Source organism: Nicotiana sylvestris, chromosome 5 (assembly GCF_000393655.2).
Source record: "Nicotiana sylvestris chromosome 5, ASM39365v2, whole genome shotgun sequence".
Taxonomy (NCBI): domain Eukaryota; kingdom Viridiplantae; phylum Streptophyta; class Magnoliopsida; order Solanales; family Solanaceae; genus Nicotiana; species Nicotiana sylvestris.
This window is the reverse complement of record NC_091061.1, coordinates 21,878,175-21,901,478: the sequence shown is the minus strand read 5'-3', so window position 1 is coordinate 21,901,478 and position 23,304 is coordinate 21,878,175. Positions and strand designations below refer to the sequence as shown.

At 36.6% G+C, this 23,304-nt stretch overlaps 2 protein-coding genes across 2 annotated transcripts; both read left to right on the top strand.

Annotated features, from left to right (window-relative positions):
* The first annotated feature begins 6,633 nt into the window (after positions 1 to 6,633).
* Positions 6,634 to 9,181, top strand: LOC104239726 (protein FAR1-RELATED SEQUENCE 5-like). Its single transcript, XM_009794443.2, has 5 exons — positions 6,634 to 6,670; positions 6,843 to 7,047; positions 7,197 to 7,747; positions 7,923 to 8,533; positions 8,738 to 9,181. The coding sequence occupies exons 1-5, from the start codon at positions 6,634 to 6,636 to the stop codon at positions 9,179 to 9,181; spliced, it is 1,848 nt and encodes a 615-aa protein (XP_009792745.2).
* A 7,711-nt stretch (positions 9,182 to 16,892) lies between these two features.
* Positions 16,893 to 19,188, top strand: LOC104224835 (uncharacterized). Its single transcript, XM_009776543.2, has 2 exons — positions 16,893 to 17,314; positions 18,129 to 19,188. Exon 2 carries the CDS (start codon positions 18,206 to 18,208, stop codon positions 18,851 to 18,853), a length of 648 nt encoding a protein of 215 aa, XP_009774845.1. The 5' UTR covers positions 16,893 to 17,314; positions 18,129 to 18,205; the 3' UTR covers positions 18,854 to 19,188.
* The last annotated feature ends 4,116 nt before the right edge of the window (positions 19,189 to 23,304 follow it).

The window sequence follows — 23,304 nt, the reverse complement described above, 5'->3', positions numbered from 1 at the left end:
TATACGACATCTGTTTATTATTTCTTAATTATGAATCTCATTTTTAATGAAGAATTACCTACAATTATTTTATGGATGACCTGATGGTATAATTATTATTTTTTACACTATCGATGTATATAAATTACATACAAGTCCATATATGAAAAGCTGAAAATCATAGAAGTGTAAAGGTATTTATCCATCAATAAACATAGAACCTTTTTTTCCCTTATATAACATGCATCTCTAACTCTTTTTTCAAAAGATAAATGAAGTTGGTTTGGAACTTCTGATCTAAATTAAATGCCCTTCCATTTATTTTATTTTATTTTATTTTTTTGCTATGCAGACTGCATAGGGTCCGAGTTTAATAACAGAGGAAGAATGCAGTGTCCCAATTGCAGGAAGATTGAAGAAGCTGGGAATTGGAGGTGGTTCGCAGGTCCTCAAAATGAAGATTTTAATGAACAACAAAACAATGTCATCGAAGTGATCAGTGATGACGAAGAACATGTAAACGAGGTAATTAATACTCTCTCAGTTCCCTTTTACTTGTTCTATTTGCATTTATGTATACACTTGTTTCAACACAATTATCTAAAACAATTTCCAAATTGAATTTTTCATTAGCCACAATTATCGTCTCAAGAGTTATTAATGCAACTTCGAGCACGCCTTTACTTGTATAACCAATCTGTAGCTACTAATATGAGGTAACACTACTTACCATCGTTCTTCTTAATATATATATATATATATCGGGTTAGAATGCATAACTCATTTAATTTGCAGTTTAATTAATTCATAAGCCACATGTTAATTTGAGTATTGTAATTGGAGAAATGGTAGGATACCCTACTTTCAGCACCAATTTCAATTGCCCGGTTCTCCTCATCCAGCTATAGCTTCCATGATGGCTCGTCGGAGACAGGCTGCTGCAACTTCCTCCGTCCCAGTGGACCCAATTCCGGTCAACTATGGACCACCACCGTCTCCGAGCAGGCTCAGAATCCATTGCCTGCGGTGCAGGATATCTCCCTAGCCGGTGGTAGTGGTACGTCAACTGATGAGGAACACCAGCTGCCGGCTTATCACTACCATTATGGCTTCAAGAGAAATTGATTGTAAGAAAAGCCATTTATCTTGAACTTAATTTTTTGAAGCTTAAATAAGTACGTTTACATGGCCATGCAGCCAAAGTTTCTTGTGGACTTTTAATGTCTTCATTGCTATCTAAACATTGTATTAATAATTATGCGAACTATGTTTTGGGATTAATTTTTTTTTTGGTTTCCCACCCGGTGTCCGGTACCTGCATTGGAGCCCAACTACGGATTCGCATCGCGTAGGGCCCCATTCGGGGGAAGCGCTCCCTACCAAGGATTTTTCCATACCCAGGGCTTGAACTCGAGACCACTGGTTAAGGGGAGAGTATTCTCATCCACTGCACCACATCCTTTGGTGGCGGGATTAAGTTTTTAGTTATTATGCTTGGTATAGTTAGTTGCATTTTGAAAATTGCTTTTACGCTGGCTGTTTTCAAATTACTTGTATTTTTCAATTAGTATAAGTTGAATGCACGGCCAGTGTATGTTTTGTGCATTGTTAGTGTATGTTTTATGCAGTAATAGTGCAGATTTTGTGCACGGATCTTATATCTTTATAAGGCAGATATATAATTTATTATCAATGTAAACATGTCTTTACCTTCTTAATTACATGCATGACAAAAAAGGCTACATGCCGGACCACCATATATAATTTCACAAATTCAAATTTTTACTCATTGATAAAACATTAATCATAAAATAATACAAATCATATTTTCATTAATGTTTATCTTACCGTTTAAACATCAAATATTTTTTTGGGTAACTAATCTTTTATTAGTCACCAAGTTACAAGAACATCAAGTACTCATAATAAAAGAATCTAACACAATTACAAACCTAGAAGGTCAATTATTTTTAATAATCCGTGTTTATATTTCCAATATATATACCGTGATCACTATTTCCTCGATTTCGTCTTCACTTTTCTTCTTTACATTAATCTTTAAGTGATGTGTATTGTTAATTTTATAGCTATAGCTAGCTTCTAGACCAATTACAGAAATTCTTTCCCAAATGATATCAAGAATGCTCATCAATGCTTCATTTGTTTGGACGTTGTTCTTGATAGCCTTAGAATATAATGTATTAGGAGTGACGTGTCTAGTTGGTTAATTAGTTACGTGCATGTGTGAGTTGAGTGGATGAGTATATATATACTATTTTATCACTGAATGAATACAATCAGAATTTCATTTCACATCATCTCTTCTTTCTTCTCTTTTCTCTCTTCTCTACTATTTTCTAGAATGTGCAATGATCTCCAATGGAAGTTTATTGTTCTAACATGGTGTCAGAGCAACGATTAGGGAATTGATACTGCTTCTTCTACACTCAGTTGATTCACAGTTATAAATTCTAGAACAATCCGCAATGGGAGATACCTCGACACCTCAAATTGACTATCGTCATCCTCTCTACCTTCAGCCGTCTGATACATCTGGAGCAATTTTGATAGATATCAAGCTCAAATTTATAGAGAATTACGGATTGTGGAATAGATCGATGCGTTTGGCTTTATTGGGGAAGAACAAGTTAGGTTTCATAGAAAGAATTGAACGTGTGTAAAGAGCTTGTACAAAGGCGAATTAGCAGATTTATGGGAGCAATGTAATGATGTGATACTTTTATGGATTGGTAGGAGTGTCTCACAGGAATTACTGTCAAGCATACTCTATGAATCAGATGCTTCAAACGTGTGGGCTAAGTTCAAGGGAAGTTTGGCAAATCAAATTTGACCAGATTCTGTCATCTTTGGACTCAAATTGGAACCCTAACTCAAGGTACGAATTCAGTTACTACATATTTCACTAGAATGAAGGACCTTTGGGATGAACATGACACCTTGATATCAGGTCATGGGTGTAACTGAAAAGAACCAGAACCATTCTTTAAAATATTCTATCAACAACGCCTAGTGCAATTTCTAGTTAGATTAAACGAGACCTATGCTCATGTTCGTAGTCAGATTTTGTTGAAAACTCATGTAGTAACAGTAAACCAAAGATATGCCTTAGTAATACAGGAAGAGAGTCAACGAGCTCTTGGTGTAATGGATTTAAACAAGGAACCATTAACCATGTTAGATGGAAAAGGACAAATGATGAAAGGAAAGAAACCTGGTGTGATGCATGAACATTGTGGGTATAGGGGACATCAAAAGGAGAACTACTACAAAATTGTGGGGTATCCACCTAATTTCAAAAGTAAAAAGAAGCCAATGCAGAGTACTGGTTGTGATGATGTGATAGGTCATTTATAGTTTTAACTCTAATTCTGCGTTTCGAAACCTCGATTAGCTCTATTTAGCCTTCCTCGCATTGCGTGCACAGTCTGTATCTGTCACGATCCCAGATTTCCTCTGTAGGATGTCATGACGGTACCTAGTCTCTAAGACTATGTAAATCTAACAATATGCGGAAACATTCAAATAAAACTTAGAATTTCAAAACTCCAAAATATCATAAATAGAAACTATAAACCCAATACATACAACTCCCCAAAACCTGGTGAGATATAATTCACAAGTTCTAGATACAGTACTAAACACTCATATACATTACTGTCTATAAAAATATAAAGAAATAAGAGAGAACAAAATAGAAGGGGACTCCGAGGCCTGCAGACGCGGGAAGGTGTATCATAAAGTCTCCAAAGCAAGTTGGGCGCGCTAATACGGGGACTGATAAGATGTACCTGGATCTGCACAAAACATGTGCAGAAGCATTGTATGAGTATACCAAAACGATACCCAGTAAGTGCCAAGCCTAACCTCGATAGAGTAGTGACGATCAGATCATGGACCTACCAGAGATAATAAGAAGCAAAACAGAGATATAAAGATAGGATGAAAATGACAAGGAAATGAAACAATAAAGAATTATGATTTTCCAACATAGGGTCTCCACTCCCTAGTTGCTTTTCCAACATAGGGTCTCCACTCTCTAGTTGATTTTGTTTTAGACATATGGTCTTTGCTCCCTAGTTGCTTTTCCAATATAGGGTCTCCACTCCCTAGTTAACGTTATTTTAGACATAGGGTCTTCACTCCCTGGTCTGCTTTTCCAGCATAGGGTCTCCACTCACTAGTTGATGATTTTATTTCAGACATAGGTTCTCCACTCCCTAGTAGATTTTATTTTAGACATAGGATTTCCACTCCCTAGTTGGTTTTCCAACATAGGGTCTCCACTCCCTAGTTAATTTTATTTTAGACGTAGGGTCTCTACTCCCTAGTTGATTTTATTTTAGACATAGGGTTTCCACTCCCTAGTCTCTATTTTCTCCGAGTACACTGTTCCCGCCCTTTTTATTGCTTTCAATAATGAAGTAGTATAGAGTTTTGTTACAAATAACTCACGAAATTTTCCTAGTAAAAACTAGGGCAGAAAAATTTTGTTCGTTTGTTTTGGTGCCTGAGCAGGTTATACCTCGAGGCACAAGGTCGAGATGATAAAAAGAAGACGTCTCGATCCATAGAAAATAAAATAAAAGGAAGAAGTGAATCCAAAGTGCAGAGGTGGAGAAAAGATGTGGACTACTCAAGACATGACTGAATCCACAAGCTCTGCATGTACCGTCTTGATTCGAAAAGCTAAATAAGATCGCACTAGCACCTGCAACTAGCAAGCATCAAGATTCAAATCAAAGTTTGCGTGAAAAATCAGCCAAAACTCAAGATCAAGCTTCAAAAGACTCATAGATAGAAATCTTGTAACTCATAGCAGATAAACTTAGTTAGTCTTTTCATTTATTTTGACTTTGGTGTAATAAGGAGCTCATCAAGCAGTAAACAACAGCGACAACAGTGGAATCACAGTTTTCCGGCAGTCCCAGCTACCAAAATTTCCAGAACTATACTAACCTTATTCCTTTATAGCCAAGGATATGTAGGCAACCTTCGAAACAAGGTTCGGTCAAATCTTTTCAAAATGCTTCTCATGAAGTATCCAAACGGGCAAAAATCGCTCGTAATTGCTCACTTTGTCTTTACCCGAAAACTCTTCATGTTCTCGAGCAAAGAGGGCAGCTGTGAGCACATAAATTTTGCATGACTAAATATTCCTACATAATTCACAAAATAAGAATTTTCTAATTATTTTAATTTTTATAGAATTTTTAGGAATTTCTTGCTAATTGTTGTTTGCATTTAGTTGCATGTTTAATATTTTAAAATTACAAGAAAATACCACAAAATGTCAAAAAATTTCATGCATTGCATTTTAAGTTTTTATTTGTATTAAGTTGTTAATTAATTGCACTAGTCTTATGGTACACGCTTTGCGTGTGTACCCTATATCAATAAATATATAATTTTTAATAATTACGTAATTATTATTAAATAATATAATTGAGTTCTTGAACTAAAAGTAAAAACAATAATTTTTTTTTTGTGTTAGGCTTCATGCTTTTATGCCTTTATAATAATATAAAACATAAATATTTTCTTACTCGAATAACAGTTTTTCTCTTTATCGATTTTTTTGTATAATATCTAAAAATTATATTTAATTTTAAATTTAATTAAGTATACGTCTCTCTTTTAATAGTGTCAAAATGTATATAGAATGTTACCCTTAGATCTATGAGTTCAAACATATTTCATATGAAAATGGCGTAAGCAAATATAAGGAAAAGAAAACGTCCAAAATATTATGACTCTTATTTCTCCCAGATATATTTATGTTAAAGTTCTAAATATTATGACTTCTTACATAATTTAAATAAGAAAAAATTTAATAATTTTAAAGTACTAAATATTAGAAAAATAACTAAATTACGATTTTGTCTAATATGAAATCTATTTTTAAAGGGTAAAAAAGACGAATAATATTTTGCTGAGGGTCCTCGTCTTTTAATATAGTATAAATGTCCATTACCGTTTATGCAGATACACTTTCTATAAAATTTTATATATAATAAAAAAAGTAAGGATGGCTTGTTTCTTACATCAAATTAAAACGATTTTGACACTTTCTAAGAAATTAGATTGTATTCAAAGTAAGAACATAACATCTCTAAAATTCAAGACATAAGTAAAAAAGAGTCATTATTTATGTATGAATTTTAGGAATGCATTTTTTCACTTTTCTTTTATTTATGTGAGAAATTTAGGAATATTTTATTTTTCCTTGTACAAAATTGTACAAAATTGCTCTCCGTCGATATCAGTATTCAAATTGTAGAAACTATATCTCTTCTTCGTCTTTTTTCCTATCAACTACACGAAATCATGTCAAAAATCTCAATAATGCTGAAATCGAATGGTAATTGGGATAACTATGGCAGATTTAGAGATTTTGAAGTTGATGCCATTGTGGTAGATGATAATGCAAACTACGGAATTCTCAGTTCTACAATTGCAGAACAATTATCGATTGATACATCGGATAAAATTATAGAAATCAAATACATTGTGAACGAGAATTGTCCTCCAATGGAGATTAGGAATGATATGGGGGTTCGTGCTTACATGGAAACCAAAAAGGAGAATAAAAACTTAGGTTCGTATCCTTTATGTATAAGCGTAAGAGATTTCAATATGGAATTGGCAATCAACAATGAAAGCACCAGTGCAGGTATGTTTGATTCGACATTGCAGAGAGTTATGGTGTTACTATGTTATCTACAATATTACTACAATTACCTACAATTAAACTACAAAGCTCACATAGTACTGAAAAGGATAAAGCAATGTTGCTTTCAAAATTATCTACATAGAAACTACATTTATGAATTTATTGTTTGCAGGTTCGTCTGGATCCCTAAACTTACTTGAATTTCCATCCTCACCAGCTATAGAGGAATATCAAAGTGAAATAATAACTGAATCTACGCAAACATATATTGAAGAAGGACAAGTTTATCAGGACAAGCAAACAGTAGCTGCTGCAATGAAGAATTATTCAGTGATGCACAAGTTCCAGTTCAGAGTAAAAAGATCTAGTCATAGAAGGTATGTAGTTATTTGTGGATAATATATCAGCAAAATCAGTGTATGATTGAAGATAGGTGGGTTTTATAAATTTTAGTTAAATTGTAGTCAATTTGTAGTTAATTGTAGTTTTTTCATAAATTTGTGTAAATATTGTATTTCTTTTATAGCTACTGGCTTATATGTGTTGCTGAAAGTTGTAAATGGCATTTCAAGGCAACGTCAATTAATGATTCGGCAATGTTAAAGATAAGAAGTTTCAGCCGTCAACACACATGCTGCCTAATGGACGAAACATTCATACAGCGCAAACGTACTGCAGCAGTACTTGGTAGCATGGTCGTTCCAAAGTATTGTGATCCTAAGACTGTTTACACACCAAAGGACATACAAACTGACATGTTATCCGAACATGGACTGAACCTAAGCTACATGCAAGCATGGAGAGCAAAGGAAAAAGCTTTACAGTTTTTGAGAGGGAATCCGTGTGACTCCTACAACAAATTACCCAAATATTTTTATATTCTTGAGAAGAATTATCCTGGTTCTGTTGTTAAATTGAAGAAGGCAGCAGATGATTGCTTCTTATACGCATTTGTTGCTCTTTGTACATCAATAAATGGTTGGCAACATTGTAGGCCGGTAGTAGTGGTTGATGGGACATTCTTAAAGTCAGCCTACAGGGGGATTATGCTGACAGCAAGCACCATGGATGCAGCAGGTAAATAATGGAATAATTTTGTACTTATTTTGTAGACAGTCTTTAAAATGCAGTTAAATTGTAGTTATGTTGTAGTTATTTTGTAGTTATATAAAAGAATGTAGTTAACATGTCTATATTTCTCAATATATATTGTAGTTGTTATTTAATCATATTTTATGTCTTAAAAATGTAGGTACTATTTTTCCCTTGGCATATGCTGTGGTTGATTCTGAAAACGACGCGTCTTGGAAGTGGTTCTTTGAGCAATTCAAGGAGGCATATGGTGAAAGACCTTCAATGTGTGTTGTTTCAGATAGGCATGAGAGTATACTGAAGGCAACATCAGTTGTCTATCCGGGATTGGCACACTACTCTTGCATGTGGCATATATGGACAAATATAAGGTCAAAATTCAAGAAGGGACATCTACAATTACATGAATTGTACTTTGCTACAGCACGGTCATACACTATGGATGAATTTAATGAAAGGATGTTGAAGATTGAAGAGGTAGACCTGCGTGTAAAGTCTTACCTATATGATATTGGCTATCATAGATGGTCAAGAGTACATGCAACGGTGAATAGAACTTTTACTATGACGTCAAACATTGCCGAGTCGTTGAATGCTGTAACAAAAGATGCAAGAGAGCTTCCAATATTTGATCTATTTGAGTATATGAGGACTCTTCTTGAACGTTGGACAAAAGAAAAGTTATCGAAGGCAAAGGGTACTTTCACATACCTTGGTCACAAATACAACAAAGAATTGGAAGACAACAGTACATTATCTCAGAAACTAAGGGTAAGATATTTTTTTTTGGTGCAGTAGAATCAAAAAAGTACTAGCTGCAGTTTTTCCAGATTGTAGTTAAACTGTAGTCAAATTGTCGGTAATAATAGTTTGTAGATGAGCTGTAATATATTTGTTGCTGATTTGTAGGTAAATTGTTGATAATCCATTTTAATGATTGATGTATTATTATTTCTGTTTGGTCTTCAATTGTAGGTGAGGGCTTCAACAGATCATATACATACTGTGTTAGATGGTGTGAAGCGGTACATTGTGTGTCTAGAAAACAAGAAATGTAGCTGTGGACAATTCCAACTTGATGAACTTCCATGTGCGCATGCTTTGGCAGCATTAAGGCATAGGAATGAAACATACGAAAACTATTGCTCTCCGTATTACACAAGGAAGAGCCTTCTGCTTACCTATGAAATGCCAGTAAATCCTCTTCCTGATGAAGGCAAATGGGAAGTGCCACAACATATTTTGGATGAGGTAGTAAAGCCACCGGCGGGAGATAAAAGGCAGCCAGGGAGACCTCACAAGGAAAGATATAAAACATTTGATGAAATAAAGTCAAAGAAATACAAGGTGTCATGTGGTAATTGTGGAGGTGAAGGGCATAACAAAAGAACTTGCAAGAATGCGCCGAAAAAGAAATGAATATCATGTAGTTAGAATAGTTATTCAAAATAAATGTTAGTGAGCTCAAATTATCGGATTTTCTTGTCTAATTGTTTAAGTTTTTGAAGATGAATAAGAAGTATAAACATCAATTTGTGTATCTGCACTATTTATGTTTTTATGTATTCTGTCAAGCATCTAAAGTTGTCTTTTTTTTATAGAATAGTTAAACTTTAATATTTACTGTATACAAAAAAACTGATATTAATAAAGAATGCATTCAACGTAAATTGTATCCAGATTGTAGTGAATATGTAGTTTAACTGTGTTAGAACTGTAGTCCTGTTATTCATATGTAGAGGAGTTGTAGTTAAAATGTAGTTTGACGTAGTTTAAATGTAGATAAATTGAATTTTTTTGATAAACCTTGTTGATAAAAAATGGCTAAATTATTTATATGATTCCTGTATTTATTTTATCTTTCTGCTGTGTAACAAATGACAGTTATATACAGATATTACTTGGCACTTGAAGGTATTTATAAAAATAACTTGAAGATTAAAGTCAAATTGTAAGACAAAGCTGTTGCTGTAAAAATGTAATCAGAGTACTCGAGTATAATGTAATCAACAAAAAGTGTTGTAGAAAACCAAAACGACATATTTCCTACATTGTTTTCCAATTCAACTACCAAATTTCACAGACCAAACTAGGAACACAATAGTCTATTTCTTCTTTCGTTGCACTCTAGTCCTCTCGTTTTTTGCCGGAGCACCCTTCCTCCTTGCTAGCCTGCCAGTAACCTCACTCTCACTGATTGACCCATCTTCTTGCTTCTTTGTTGCATAGTCCCACAGTAGAGCTCCATAGCGTCTACGGTGTTGGTCAATATCAGAAAGATCTTCCTTTGGGATTGCCAAATCTCCAAGGCTAACATACTCCGCAAATGCAGCCACAAATACACCACAATCGCTGCATAAGATGAGAATTTTTCATTATATAACAAATGATTAAAATAAAAAATTAAGCATATAGAAAGGGAGATTATTTTTTTACACTGAGCCTTCCTTTTGTTGTGGAATCTCAGCAACCATCCATTGTATGTCGAGAGGGTCCGTAACTAGTTTTTCGATGTATGCCTTTGTGCTCTTGAAGTTAATGTCTTTACGTTTACCATAGAAACCAGTGCATGACAAATACAGAGGGATAATGATTGAAAACTTGTCAACCAATGTCTCTACTGTTTTATGACGGTTTGCTCTCACCATGGAATCATAAACATAAAGTTGTCTGTCCTTTATGTCAAAAACTAGCAACAACCAATGGAAGTTCTCTACAAGGTTCACAGGCATGAGCACATAGTCAACAAGATCCCAGGCAACATTAGCAAGAATTCTGTACCCAAGAATATATTCTCCAACATCATCCTCGGGTTTAACAACCGAATACCTTTGTTCCGGTGGAGAACTTATGAACTTGTCATAGATTCTTTCAATCTTTGTCTTGAACAAGCAATCCGTGGTTGTGAACCTAGTATTATTGTTGGGGCCATATTTGCCTCTTTTTCGCAGATAATACATAATAACATCAATGTGCTGCCAAAATAGAATAAACATATACAATAAGGTACGGTGTAACCACACTTGTCTACAAGACAGCTACAGATTAACTACAATTTGAATTTATTAAAAACTCTAACAGATTGCTGCAAATTAGCTACACTATAACTACAGAAATATAACAGTTAGTCCAAGTTCCTCACAAAATGTAATTTAATTGTAGTTTGTATGAACCATAGTGAACAAGTACTATATGTACAATTGACCCATCAGACTACAAAACAACTACACATTAACTATATTTATGCACTGTCTACATTTATTCACTATACAGAGGAACAAATGAAACATACCACCTAACTTAAGCTCCCAATAATCAGCAAGTTCAACCTACAGTTAATATTAATAGGCACAATCACAAGCTCTACAATATTACTACAAGGTAACTACAGTTGTGGTACACAGAGATTCCAAGTCAGTCAAAAGTACCAAAATTCCAGTTTGTACATACAATCATCATCACATATGATACATAAGGTCCATAAAAAGCAAAATTTCACAGCTGAGACATAAATATAGTAACATATATATGTTGTCTACAATATTACTACAATTACACATCATAGCTGAAAAATAAACTACAATTACACTACACAGCTGAAGACAAAACAGATATTGTGAATGATTATGTTCTTTATACTTACTGTGTTATTGATGACTTGTCCGGGGTGAGCAAGGTCATAAAACCAGTCCTTCTTATCAATCTTTTCACAACCAAAATCCAACCAAGGCTTGATTTGGTTATCCTTCTTGGAAAAGTAATATTTCCTCCTGTAATAACAAAAAAAAGATGATCAAATACAAAAAATTTACAAAATGAATTACAATTTTAAAGTATAAAAATGGTGAACAGACAGTGTAAAATGAAGCATTCATACCTCCTAGATACTTTATCACTACGAATGTATAACCAGTTGGTGAACCTTTCTGTCAATTCAGGATCTACATTTTCACCTATGACACTTGTGAAGGGGTGCTTGAGGTAAAAAAATTTAGGTCCAACAGATGTGCTGCCTCCAGAACTATACAAAGATGTGAAAGGTGATCGTGCATGTTTTCCCGGTTGCCTTGTTCTACCGGGATGAACAGGGGTTGATTCATCTCGTATGGGCTCGCCATACATGACCAACTGTGATAAGTTTTCTGGCAGCTCAAAGTCATCCAATGTCAAACCTTTGTTTTCAATGCCTTCAGGAACAACTTTTTTATCAATGTCTTCAGGAACAACTTCAGTCACAGTCACACCGTGAATTGGCGACTGTGGAACTTCACCTTCTGTAGATAAGTGTAGATCTATGTAGATATGAATAGTATTATGGAGCTATAGAGAATATAGAGAATATATTACCTGCTTGTTGTGGCTCAGCCACTTCATCAATTACTGGTTCTTCCTCAATATTTCCTTGTAGATGTTCTGGTAAAACATCAGCTTGAATGAATAATTGGGAATGAGAATTGTAGATATATGTAGGAATATGTAGTTAAGGTGTAAATTATTAAAATTTTGCATAAAAACCTTATTGTAATGAAGGAATGGTTCTGTACCTGCTTTATATGCCTCAGCTGCTTCTTGGAAGTCAGGATATAAGTCAACATGTGGTTGAAAATGTTCTGGAGAAATTGTAGCTGCAACACATAGTAAAAAAATGATTAGTATAATTTAATAATGTTGTCTTGAAATTTGTAGATATGTATGCAGGAATTTTGTAGATACCTGTATTGCTTGTGCTTCCATGCAGTTGATCACCAGCATTGAACTGGAATTGCTGGTTGTTATCTCCTTGATGTTGGTAATTATTTTTTGTTGAACTACGAGCAAACTACAATTTTGGGGAATATTTGAGACTACTTTATTCATATGTCTTAATTAGTCTTAGTACAAAATTATATGTAAATTCTTACCTTTGACTCGTCCAAATCAAACCTCTTGTTTATCACATTCATAACACCCTTCAAAGATTGATCTATGAACTCTCGAAGGCTTGAGAGTTCCTCAAAAACATCCTTCCTATAGGCATCTAACTTTACATCAACCTAAAAATTAAATATATAATTAGTTGGTAATCTTATTCTAACTGCTACAGTTACACTACAATTCAACAAACTATAATTGTTATAGATTTATACCACAAATTAACTACAATGTATAACATACTATAATTGTTATGTAATGAAGTCAAAATGTAGCAAATTATGTCAATATATTGTAGTTATTCATAATACCTGCACAATCCCCTTTTCCAACTTCATGAGCTTGCTACTGACAGATTCAATGTCCTCTTGACAATCTGTATATTTGGGTTCAAATGATGGAGAAGCAGCAGTTGGAACATGTGATGGTTGAGCACCATGTTCATCTTCATATTGAATCTTGTCTGGCAGATTAAGCACTCCAAGCTCTTCTCCAGATTCAATCATGTTTGTGAACTGAATGATGAAAATAACAGTTAATTCAAGTGACAAAAAAAATGTAGATTCAATGTAGTTATTATGAATGTAATTGTAGCATCATACAAAAGTGGAAAAAAATACCTTGATCCACTCAGGCTTGATCATCTTCTCTTCAATTGCAGTTAACCAAATCTGCCCCTTTGTAGCTGACCATCTTAAAATGCGAGGTATAGATTCAGAACATCTCGTAGCAAGCTCGGTGCTGACGGACGAGCAACACTCATATAGCCACACTTGCAAGGCTAATGAGCATCCCCGTATCAGATAAGAATGTACATGGGGATTAAGACGATGTCGGACAGATTCAATAACCTGCTTGAAGGATTTGATACCCCATGGGTATGACTCAAAATTACCAGACTCTATTAGAAAGAACATAAACTTGTCTATGAAAGTCACATGGTCTTTATCAGAAGGACAAACAAAAAATTCCAACATATAAAGAATGCACAACTTCACCGCATCCACATCGTTTGCCCATGCTTTATTAGTCACTACTTTTTTCAAATGCCATTTCTCAACCCTTTCTTTGTTCGGAAAATATGTATTCATTAAAGGGCTAACATAGGTGGAAGTGTAACCATAGTCTGAAAACTTATTCACACAATTAAGACCAGTTATCAACCCAAATTCTCTCAAGGAAAAATTCAATTTTTCACCCTTAAATAGTACTGAAAAATATGAGTCAGTAGACTTTGTCAATTCATACTTCATCAGAAGATGAAGTGATTGGTTTTGCATACAGATTGTGGGGAGACCTAATAAGTAACCAAAACAAGTTTTTCTGAAAACCCTTAAAGCATTCGGAGAGAGTAAAGCTTGTATCTGGCTAGGTATGCTAGGATCACACAAACTGTGGAATCTAAGCACACCATAATCAACATTTTGTTGTGCAAAGTAAGGTCCATTCTGTAGAAAATATAAAATTAATGAACATTAGTAGTTTGCATAAAAAGGAAACAGTAATCTACATATAACTACATGACAAATACAAAATATAACTAGAAGAAGAATAGCCTACCCACACCTATAACTACAAAACAATAACAGAAGAACAATGCACGTGTAAACATTATCTACAGGATGTAACAGTTACTTCAAGTATGTCACATAAATGTAGATTAACTGTAGTTAGAATGAAGTTAAATATATGAGCTATACAGGCTACAATAAAAAATAACATATCTACAATTTAACCATCAGACTACACATCAACTACAAACTAACTACATTTATACACTGTCTAAGAGTCACAGTTCCAATTAAACTACAAAATTGAGACAAAGAATCTACAAAACAGTTACTTCAAGTATCTCACATAAATGTAGATTAACTGTAGTTAGAATGAAGTTAAATATATGAGCTATACAGGCTACAATAAAAAATATCATATCTACAATTTAACCATCAGACTACACATCAACTACAAACTAACTACATTTATACACTGTCTAAGAGTCACAGTTCCAATTAGACTACAAAATTGAGACAAAGAATCTACAAAATTAGGACAACACCACATTTTACCAAAATACACTTGAACAATCAAAGAAGAACAATGCACTTGTAAACATTATCTACAGAATGTAACAGTTACTTCAAGTAACTCACAACATGTAGATAAATTGTATTTAGAATGAAGTTAAATGTAGCAGCAATATAGGTTGCAATGAAAAATACCATCTCTACAATTTAACGATCAGACTACAAATCAACTACAAACTAACTACAGTATACACTGTCTAATAATAACAGTTCCATTAAACCTACAAAATTATGAAAAATAATCTACAAAATTAGGACAATACCACATTTGGCCAAAAAACACTTGAACACTAAATTAACACTTGAACAACAGATTTTTACAACCAAAATCAAACTACAAAACAGTGAGGAAACATAAATAGTGTTTACCTTTATTGAAATTTTTTCCTTAACCAATTTTGGTACTTTTTTTGAGGGTTTCTTCTTCTTTGGTTTTGATGAAGAAGGAGAGACCTTGTGTTTTTTCACAGATGGAACTTTGGGAGAATCATCTACAAAATCGTCATCTACACTCAACTCTTTCCCCTTGCGTTTCAGTTGATTGTCGACTAGTTTATCAACTCCACCAACATCAACATCGTGCAAATGCTTGCTTCTCATTTCCGCACGAATTTGTCTAGGAGATGAAATACCAGTAGTTTGTTCACTTGCATGCGTCGTTTGTGGGTTTTTTGGTGGTGATTTTGGTGTTAAAACACCCAAATCAAAGGTTGGAATATCAGCTAATATAGCTTTTGATGATTTGTTTTGGGGAGTGTTGGTTTTTTTCATGATTTAGGAGTTGAAGACAAAGATGGAAGTGAATTCAAATCGTGGGGGATACTATCAACTGAAGGTAATTAAGTGGAGAAGAAAGTGATGGTAATTGTGGGTGAGAAGAGATTGTACGAGAATGGAGGAAAAACTGAAGGTAAATCGTGGGGGTGGGGAACTGAAGGGGGGTGTGGGGGGGTGGGAGGAGAGAAGGGCGGGTAAACCAAATAACGTGAAGATACAGTCCTATAATTATGCCTAATAAAAATGAACCCTTAATTATATCCCTAATTTGAATTATGGTATAGAAATGATAATTTGGTATGCTTAAATGTAATAAACACAAACATTAAACATTGAGGGTAATAAATTTTGATATATGGTATAGATAGGTAAAAATCCCTATTATAGTTACACCCAGTATATATCTTTTTTATTTAAATTAGAAATTACAAAATACTTTTAGGATAATTTCGTCTTTTCTTGAAGAGATAACTTTTTATTTACGTTTAGGATATATTTTGTTTTCGGTAAAAAATGTTTTGATACTTTGACATAAAACAAAAAAAGGTTAATGAACATTTTTCAAAGGATCAAATTAACAATAAAATATTATTTTGCTATTTTTTGGTTATCAGAAAGGAAGAGAAAGTTTCCAAAGGCTCTTCAGCAATTTCAAGAAAAGAATTTCATAACAAAAACAGATACATTTCCCTTCTTACGCAATTTTGTAGGAATTAAAATTGAATAAAATTTCCTAACTATTTGTATAGTCTAAAATACGATTCTTTTGGGGGTAAAAAGGTGTAGAAAAAGTCAAAGTTGTATAATTAGTAGGTTAATTCTTCTATAATTATAGTAAACTTCAAAAGTTCTAAATATATTAGGATATCTTAAATAACTCAAATAAAAAACATTTAATAACCAAAATTTTAGTTGATTTCAATTCAAATGACTATTTTGTCTAATGTGAACTCTACTTTACAATGATAAAAAAAGCGAACGATATTTTGCTGAGGGCTTTCGTGCTTTTAATATAATATATAGAGTATAGATTATCAAACGAAAATCACAAAAAATATATAGTCATTTTTACATTTTAGCTTTGGTTATAAAACTAATGATTTTACTAGTTTACATTGGTAAGATAATTAATTAGCTAATTGATAGAAAATAATAGTAGTAAGTAGGTTAATTTTGCAAAATAGGCTTAATTTGGAATATGGAGTTAAAATGGCTACGGTTTAAACTTGATTATTTGTTGAAGAGAGAAGGGAAGGGCAGCTATTTGGGCCAAGCATTTTCGGCAGCCCAATTGTCAAAATCCGCCCTATTTTGGGCCAGCCCTATTAGTAAGCAGCTTTCCCCTCACTCAAAATATAAAAACCCTAGCCGTCACCCCCTCCCTCTCCTTCTTCTTTCTTCACACACACCAGAGAAACAGACTGACACCTCATTTTCTCTAAGCGAGCTGCCGCTGCTTTCTCCCTCCTCATTCCGTCCTTTGTTCGTTCTCTTCACTTCACCCACACACTAATCTCTCATGGAACAAAGCTAAAAAGAGTTCTGGATTCAAAAAAAAAAAGAAAAGAAAAATCCGAGTTCCAGATTTGAAAAAGAAAAAGAACAAAAAAAATTCCCATAAACAAAACGAAACAAAACAAATGATCAAAAAGGGAATTTGAAGCTGTTGGATTGAAGAGCTGTTGTTTGTTGCTGGACTCGTTTGCCTCAAGTTGCTGAGTTTCAATTCTACAACTTCCGACCTTCATTTGGTTGAGTTCATTCGTTTTTCTGCTATTAGGTATGTGAATTTTCATTTGTTATCCTTCATTTCGAGCTTGGGAATAAAACACGAGTTGTTCATATTCAGTGTGTGATTGATCTTTTAGATCTGGTCTGTTTAGTTTCCAAATCTGCTTAAGTCTCCTTCCTTTGATTAATAACTTGAGGTCTGATTAATAATACACGTTTCATTTAAATGCAAAAAAACAAAATTGTTAAGTAATGGTTGATTAAATTGATACGGTTTGTTGTCAGAACCCGTTTCCTAAAAGCAGTTATTCATGCTTAAGGTGAACTTACAGGATTAAACTAATTCCAAGTGGGTTTTGTTTTGAGCTGTATGGTTAATGATAGTTGTCTCCTTGTGAATTTAGAATCTGTTAGGGAAATAGAAAGACATAAGTTGTAATTGCTTCTGTAGCTTAGTTAGAACGTGAAGTATGTATTACTATTTGGTCATTGTGATGGGTTTGATGCATCTACAAAGTTATTCATAAGTGTCAAGGACAAAATAAAAAGGATGGGGTTCCAAAATGTTTACTGCTGTGTTTCATTCGTCAGGAATAGGCCACTGGTATCGTTAATTGAAAGAATATAATTTTGTTAAGCCTCTTTCTGCCATGATTTTCAGAAGAAATTACATTCTTAGCGTAATGTCTATATAAGGTATTGAGCTGTGTATAATATATGCGCTTACTAACTTGTTTCTCATTCACAGTGTGGCACTTGTTACTTTTTCTTTTTGATCCTTTAGTAGTACCACTATATGGTCTGAAAGTGGAATAGTTATATACTCGCATATGATTTTAAATTTTGCATTTTGGTCTTCACAGGCTATTGATTGACCTTTCTTCGGAATCAGATAGATGGTTGCTTTCTAGTTCAGTTCCCTGTATAGCAGAATTGAGAAATGAGTTTGATTTCACGTCTGAGGCATCGTTTGCCTGGTGTACTCTTGAGACAATCGGTTCGATCGAATGTAGCTGACTCCTGTTTCATTACCTCATCTGTGTTTACTCGACACTTTTCTCAGCCTGCCAGGAAAGAGGAGGAAGACAAGGAAGAAGTAGAGATTGACCAGAGAAAGCTTCCGGCTGATTATGATCCTGCAACTTTTGATCCTACTGAGCATCGTAGTCCTCCATCCGAGAGGGTATGGAAGCTTGTAGATGAAGTTTCAGGACTAACATTGGTTGAAGTTGCAGAACTGTCTTCCATTATTATGAAGAGGTTGGGTATGACTGAGCAACCAATGGTCGGTGTTATGAAGGCAGGAGCTGCTGGATTGGCAGCAGCAGCTATGAAGGGACCGGAAGCAGCCAAGGAAGAAAAGAAACCAGAGAAAACTGTTTTTGAACTTAAACTGGAATCATTTGATGCTGCTCAAAAGATAAAGATAATCAAAGAGGTCCGCAGTTGTACTGAGTTGGGACTCAAGGAAGCGAAGGAGTTAGTCGAAAAGACTCCTGCTATTTTTAAGAAGGGGGTGTCGAAAGAAGAAGGAGAACAAATCATTGAGAAGATGAAAGCTGTTGGAGCAAAGGTTGTTCTGGAATGATAATGAACAAGACATTTGGTTTGATACTGAGTTAATCCAAAAGTATTTGAAAACTAAATTATGCTTCATTAGGCTTTGCGTTTTTGTAGTCTACTTTTCTTTCCTTTCCTGAAACCCCTCAGCTGTAGCTCACAAATAATTGTGTCCATCATTTTTGATTGACATGCTTAGCAGAAGGAATGCGACTTAGTTGTAGTCTACTCTTGTAATTGGCTGTAATACGGGATTAATGATTCTTTTCTTATGGGTGGCTGGTTTGGAAGGAAATGTGTTGTTACAGTGCTCATTGATATCTAATGCACGAAAGGCGTGAACTTTTCTCTTTTGTTTTGATATATTCTATGCAGAAAGCTTAAGCTTGACTTTATTCCTTATGCAGAATCCTTGATTAATTAATAGAAATGCTGAATGTTGTATGCAGAATGCTTAGCTAGGGATTTGCTTTAATTAGCTTTATGGTTACTCTTGTAAAGTACATTTTGTGTTGGTATGATTTCCTGGAACTTAACTATACCCTAGTACACAAAATGAGGAGGATAGCTGATGTAAACACACCCTCATCTCATGAAAAGACACAAAGTGACATTAATAGTGGGCTTAGTTCAAGACTAAAACTGACGTTGCTAGATAAGCTACTATGAGTATGTTTTCATTCGCCAAACTATTTGGGGTTAGCTATATGAGCTTTTTATGTTCATTTTACTTCAATGTGATATGTATCATTCCAATGTCTATATTTTGTCTTCTATGATAAATTAGTGGTTCTAAATCTCGTACTTATCTCTATACTATACTATACAATTTCTAAAACATATGTATGTCAAAGAGGAGATTCCTCAAAGAGAGTCCAAGGTGAACCCTTAACAATCTTACTAATTTGGCTATGTCCGTCTTCATACTGGTGTCTGCATATTTTTGCGATTTAACGTTGGAATTGGGGCTATGGTATGGTACAGCGAGTACACAACATAGCCATTCAGTCAAATATCGGTTACCAATTTGATCAACACAGGATTTTTCACAACCATCGTTAAGTTAGTCTAATATTAAAAGTTCGACATATAGACAAGACAGAGATTCAGACATGCGCTATCATGAAAATAAAGACGACAATGTTGGATGGAGGTTCGACTCAGTGGCTCTATATAACCATAGTAAGCGTTTGGATATTATTTGGCTGAAGTTTGAAAAGAAAAGAGTATATGCAGTTCGAACATTTTGTTGGCGAAATGAAAATGTCATGGGCTGCTTTCCAGACACGCCCCATGACCCCTTGGCCGCGCCCCATGGCGGCTTAGCAAGCCTCACAATGCCTAACGCCATGGTCGGCCCCGTGGTCTTGGCTGCGCCAAGTGACAAGCGCGCATGCGCCTCTGTCGCCCCACCGATGCCTCACAACAGCGCCGCGCGCCCTGACAATGCCGCGCGCGCAGATCCTGATGCCTCGCCAGCGCCCAGCTGCAGGCCCATTCCAGCAGCGCCTCGCGCACAGACCCTGATGCCAAGCACCAGTGCCCAGCCTCAGGCCAGCACATCAAGTGTCGCGCGCGCCCACAGCAACGCGCGCGCAGACCCGCAAGACAAAGATGCTGCCATCGGACTTAGTTTTTCCTTGTAATAATCTAAGTCCTTTTCATTGTAATCATAGGCTAGTTTACATCATTTTCATTTCAGTGTGCTTCTACAGCTTTATTAGGACTAGTCTTGTAATGTTGGTTTATTTTTTTTAAGCATTATTAAGGGGGACCAAACAATCAAACATTTTCAAGCAAGCATTTTCTGGTGTCTCTCCCCCTCGACACCGCATCATTGTAATCAGCATTTTCATTCATCAATAAAATCATCATCATCATTCAAAACCCAATTCTCTCTCAGCTTCCGCAATTGCTCATGACATTGGTTTTCCCGCACGGCACTGACAATCTAGTCTAGCGTGCGGCGAGGACCTCATTGGCGGACAACAACCGCACTGACATCGGTTGCTTAGCCTTACGTTGCCCTTCCAAAGAACATCAGGAAGGCGTTGCGTAACAGTTGGTATCAGAGCCTAGGCTCGACATCGGACGAGGGAACACATTTGCCATCATCACCATTTCTGACCATGGTGAATCATGGGGAGCGTCTAGCATCCCTAGAAGAGACGGTTGATCGATTACGACCCATCGTGGATACGGTGCCTGATCAAAACAACAACCTGGTGCAAAGGTTGGACGACCTGGACCGCCGAATACGGCAGGCGGAAAATGACATTGCAAACATCAGTCGTGACTCCGACGAGGACCGACAAACGGCAGCCATCGAAACTGCCAATATTCATGGCAAATTTGAGGACCTCCAACAGGAGCGTGCCGACGATTTAGCCCATCAGCAACATGAGGCAGACAGACTAACTGCCATGCAGCAAACCATAAACGACTTGACTGACAAGCTCAACGTTGTCAATGCTGCCTTACAGAGCCTACTTCGAGAAGGCGACCATCACATCAGGGGTGCAGCAAATCTCACCCCCATTCCACAAAAGCTTAAGATACCGGAGCCAAAGCCATACGACGGATCCCGGGATGCTAAAGAAGTGGAAAACTTCATCTTCGACATCGAACAATACTTCGATGCCGTGGGCCATTTGGAGGAATCCAAAAAGGTAGCGACTGCTGCCATGTATCTTCAGGGCGATGCCAAACTTTGGTGGCGGGTCAAATACGAAGCCATCAAGGCCGGTGAAGATACTCTCCAGACATGGGATGAATTGAAGGTAGCCATACGCCTGCAGTTCTTCCCCGAAAATGTGGAATACAATGCAAGGAGAAAGCTACGGGACCTCCGCCACACCAGATCAGTGAGGGAGTACGTGCGCGAATTCTCCGCACTCATGCTAAACATACGCGACATGGGGGACAAAGACAAACTCTTCGCATTCATAGAAGGTTTGAAACCTCATGCCCGTATGGAACTACAGCGACAACGGGTAGACACCCTGCCCAAGGCCATTCAAGCTGCAGAATGCCTTGGCGATTATCATTTGGGAACTCAGAACGACAGGCCCCAGCCGTCTGTCCGAGGGGGATTCAACGGGCACCATCCCAGCAATGGTGGCCCAAGCAAAAGTGGGGGAGATCGGAGTGCATCCAAAACTAAGACTCCTCCCTCCAACAGCAACAGTGTTGCATCCATCAACAACAATCAGGGGAGAAAGCCTCCCTCAGAATGCCGTCATTGCGGCGGGGCACATTGGAACAATGAATGCCCAAACATCAAGGTCAATGCTCATCAGACTGTCAAGGATGGGACAAATGCATCAGACACATTCGAAGACGACCAGGTAGGCGCCTTCAATGCAATTGTTGGCTCTATCCCACATGCCTTAGCGGGGACCAGTGCATGTCCTCCTAAGAAAACATCAGTCCCGATCACCAAGAAAGGGAAAGAAAAGATGGACGAGAGACCTCCTAAACAAGCGAGGACCCTAATGTTCGTCGAATTGAAAGTGAACGGCAAGCCCCTTCACGCCTTGATAGACACGGGTGCCACCCACAACTACTTGTCATCAACGCAAGTAGAGCGCCTAGGTCTTGTTGTACAAAAGAGCAAAGGCCGCGTCAAGGCTATCAACTCACCACCTCAGACATTGGGTGGAACAACTACAAATGTCCCAGTGAAACTTGGCCCATACAAAGGAAGCATCGACCTGCGCATCGCAATCATAGATGACTTCGACATCATAGTGGGTTTGGAGTTCATGAGGCAAACCAACACCATACCGGTACCATATGCCAACATGCTCCTGATGATGGGAGAAAACGGGGCCAAGCCCTGCACCATACCATGCTTTCCCATAAAGATGGCCGCTGAAAACATCTCGGCCATGCAGTTGGAGAAGGTAGTCAACAGACATGAACCTCAGGTTCAGGCTACCCTTCGCAGCAACAATCAGTCATCATGTCATCGGCCTCAAAAGACTGGTGACGCTCATCATCGTGTGAAGACTTGTCAGCCATGCCACAAGGACAAGTCGGATCACTCATCACAGCCGGGACCCTCGCAGCCATTACATGTCCCTCAGAGACCATGGGAAAGTGTTTCCCTCAGATTCATCACGGGATTGCCCCAAGTCGGCAATCTTGCATCCATCATGGTTGTCATAGATCAGTTCTCAGACTATGCAACTTTCATAGCAGCCCCGCAAAACATCTCAGCAGAAGATACAGCTCGACTCTTCTTCTCGCACATTGTCAAACATTGGGGCCTGCCCAAAAACATTGTTAGTAGGCGCGACTCACGCTTCACTAGCAACTTTTGGACCCATCTCTTTAGGTGTTTTGGGTCAACATTGAGTCACAACTCAGACATCCATCCACCATCGGATGGCCAGACAGACCGGTTCAATGACATGCTGGAGGAATATCTCCGGAACTTTGCAACCGGATCACAGAAGCATTGGGTGAAGCTCCTGG

Coding starts and splice junctions, on each gene's coding strand:
- LOC104239726 (XM_009794443.2), top strand. CDS start 6,634: ATGGAATTGGCAATCAACAATGAAAGCACCAGTGCAG. Junction 7,048..7,196: donor AAAAGATCTAGTCATAGAAG/GTATGTAGTTAT, acceptor TTTCTTTTATAG/CTACTGGCTTATATGTGTTG. Junction 7,748..7,922: donor AAGCACCATGGATGCAGCAG/GTAAATAATGGA, acceptor TTAAAAATGTAG/GTACTATTTTTCCCTTGGCA.
- LOC104224835 (XM_009776543.2), top strand. CDS start 18,206: ATGAGTTTGATTTCACGTCTGAGGCATCGTTTGCCTGGTGTACTCTTG.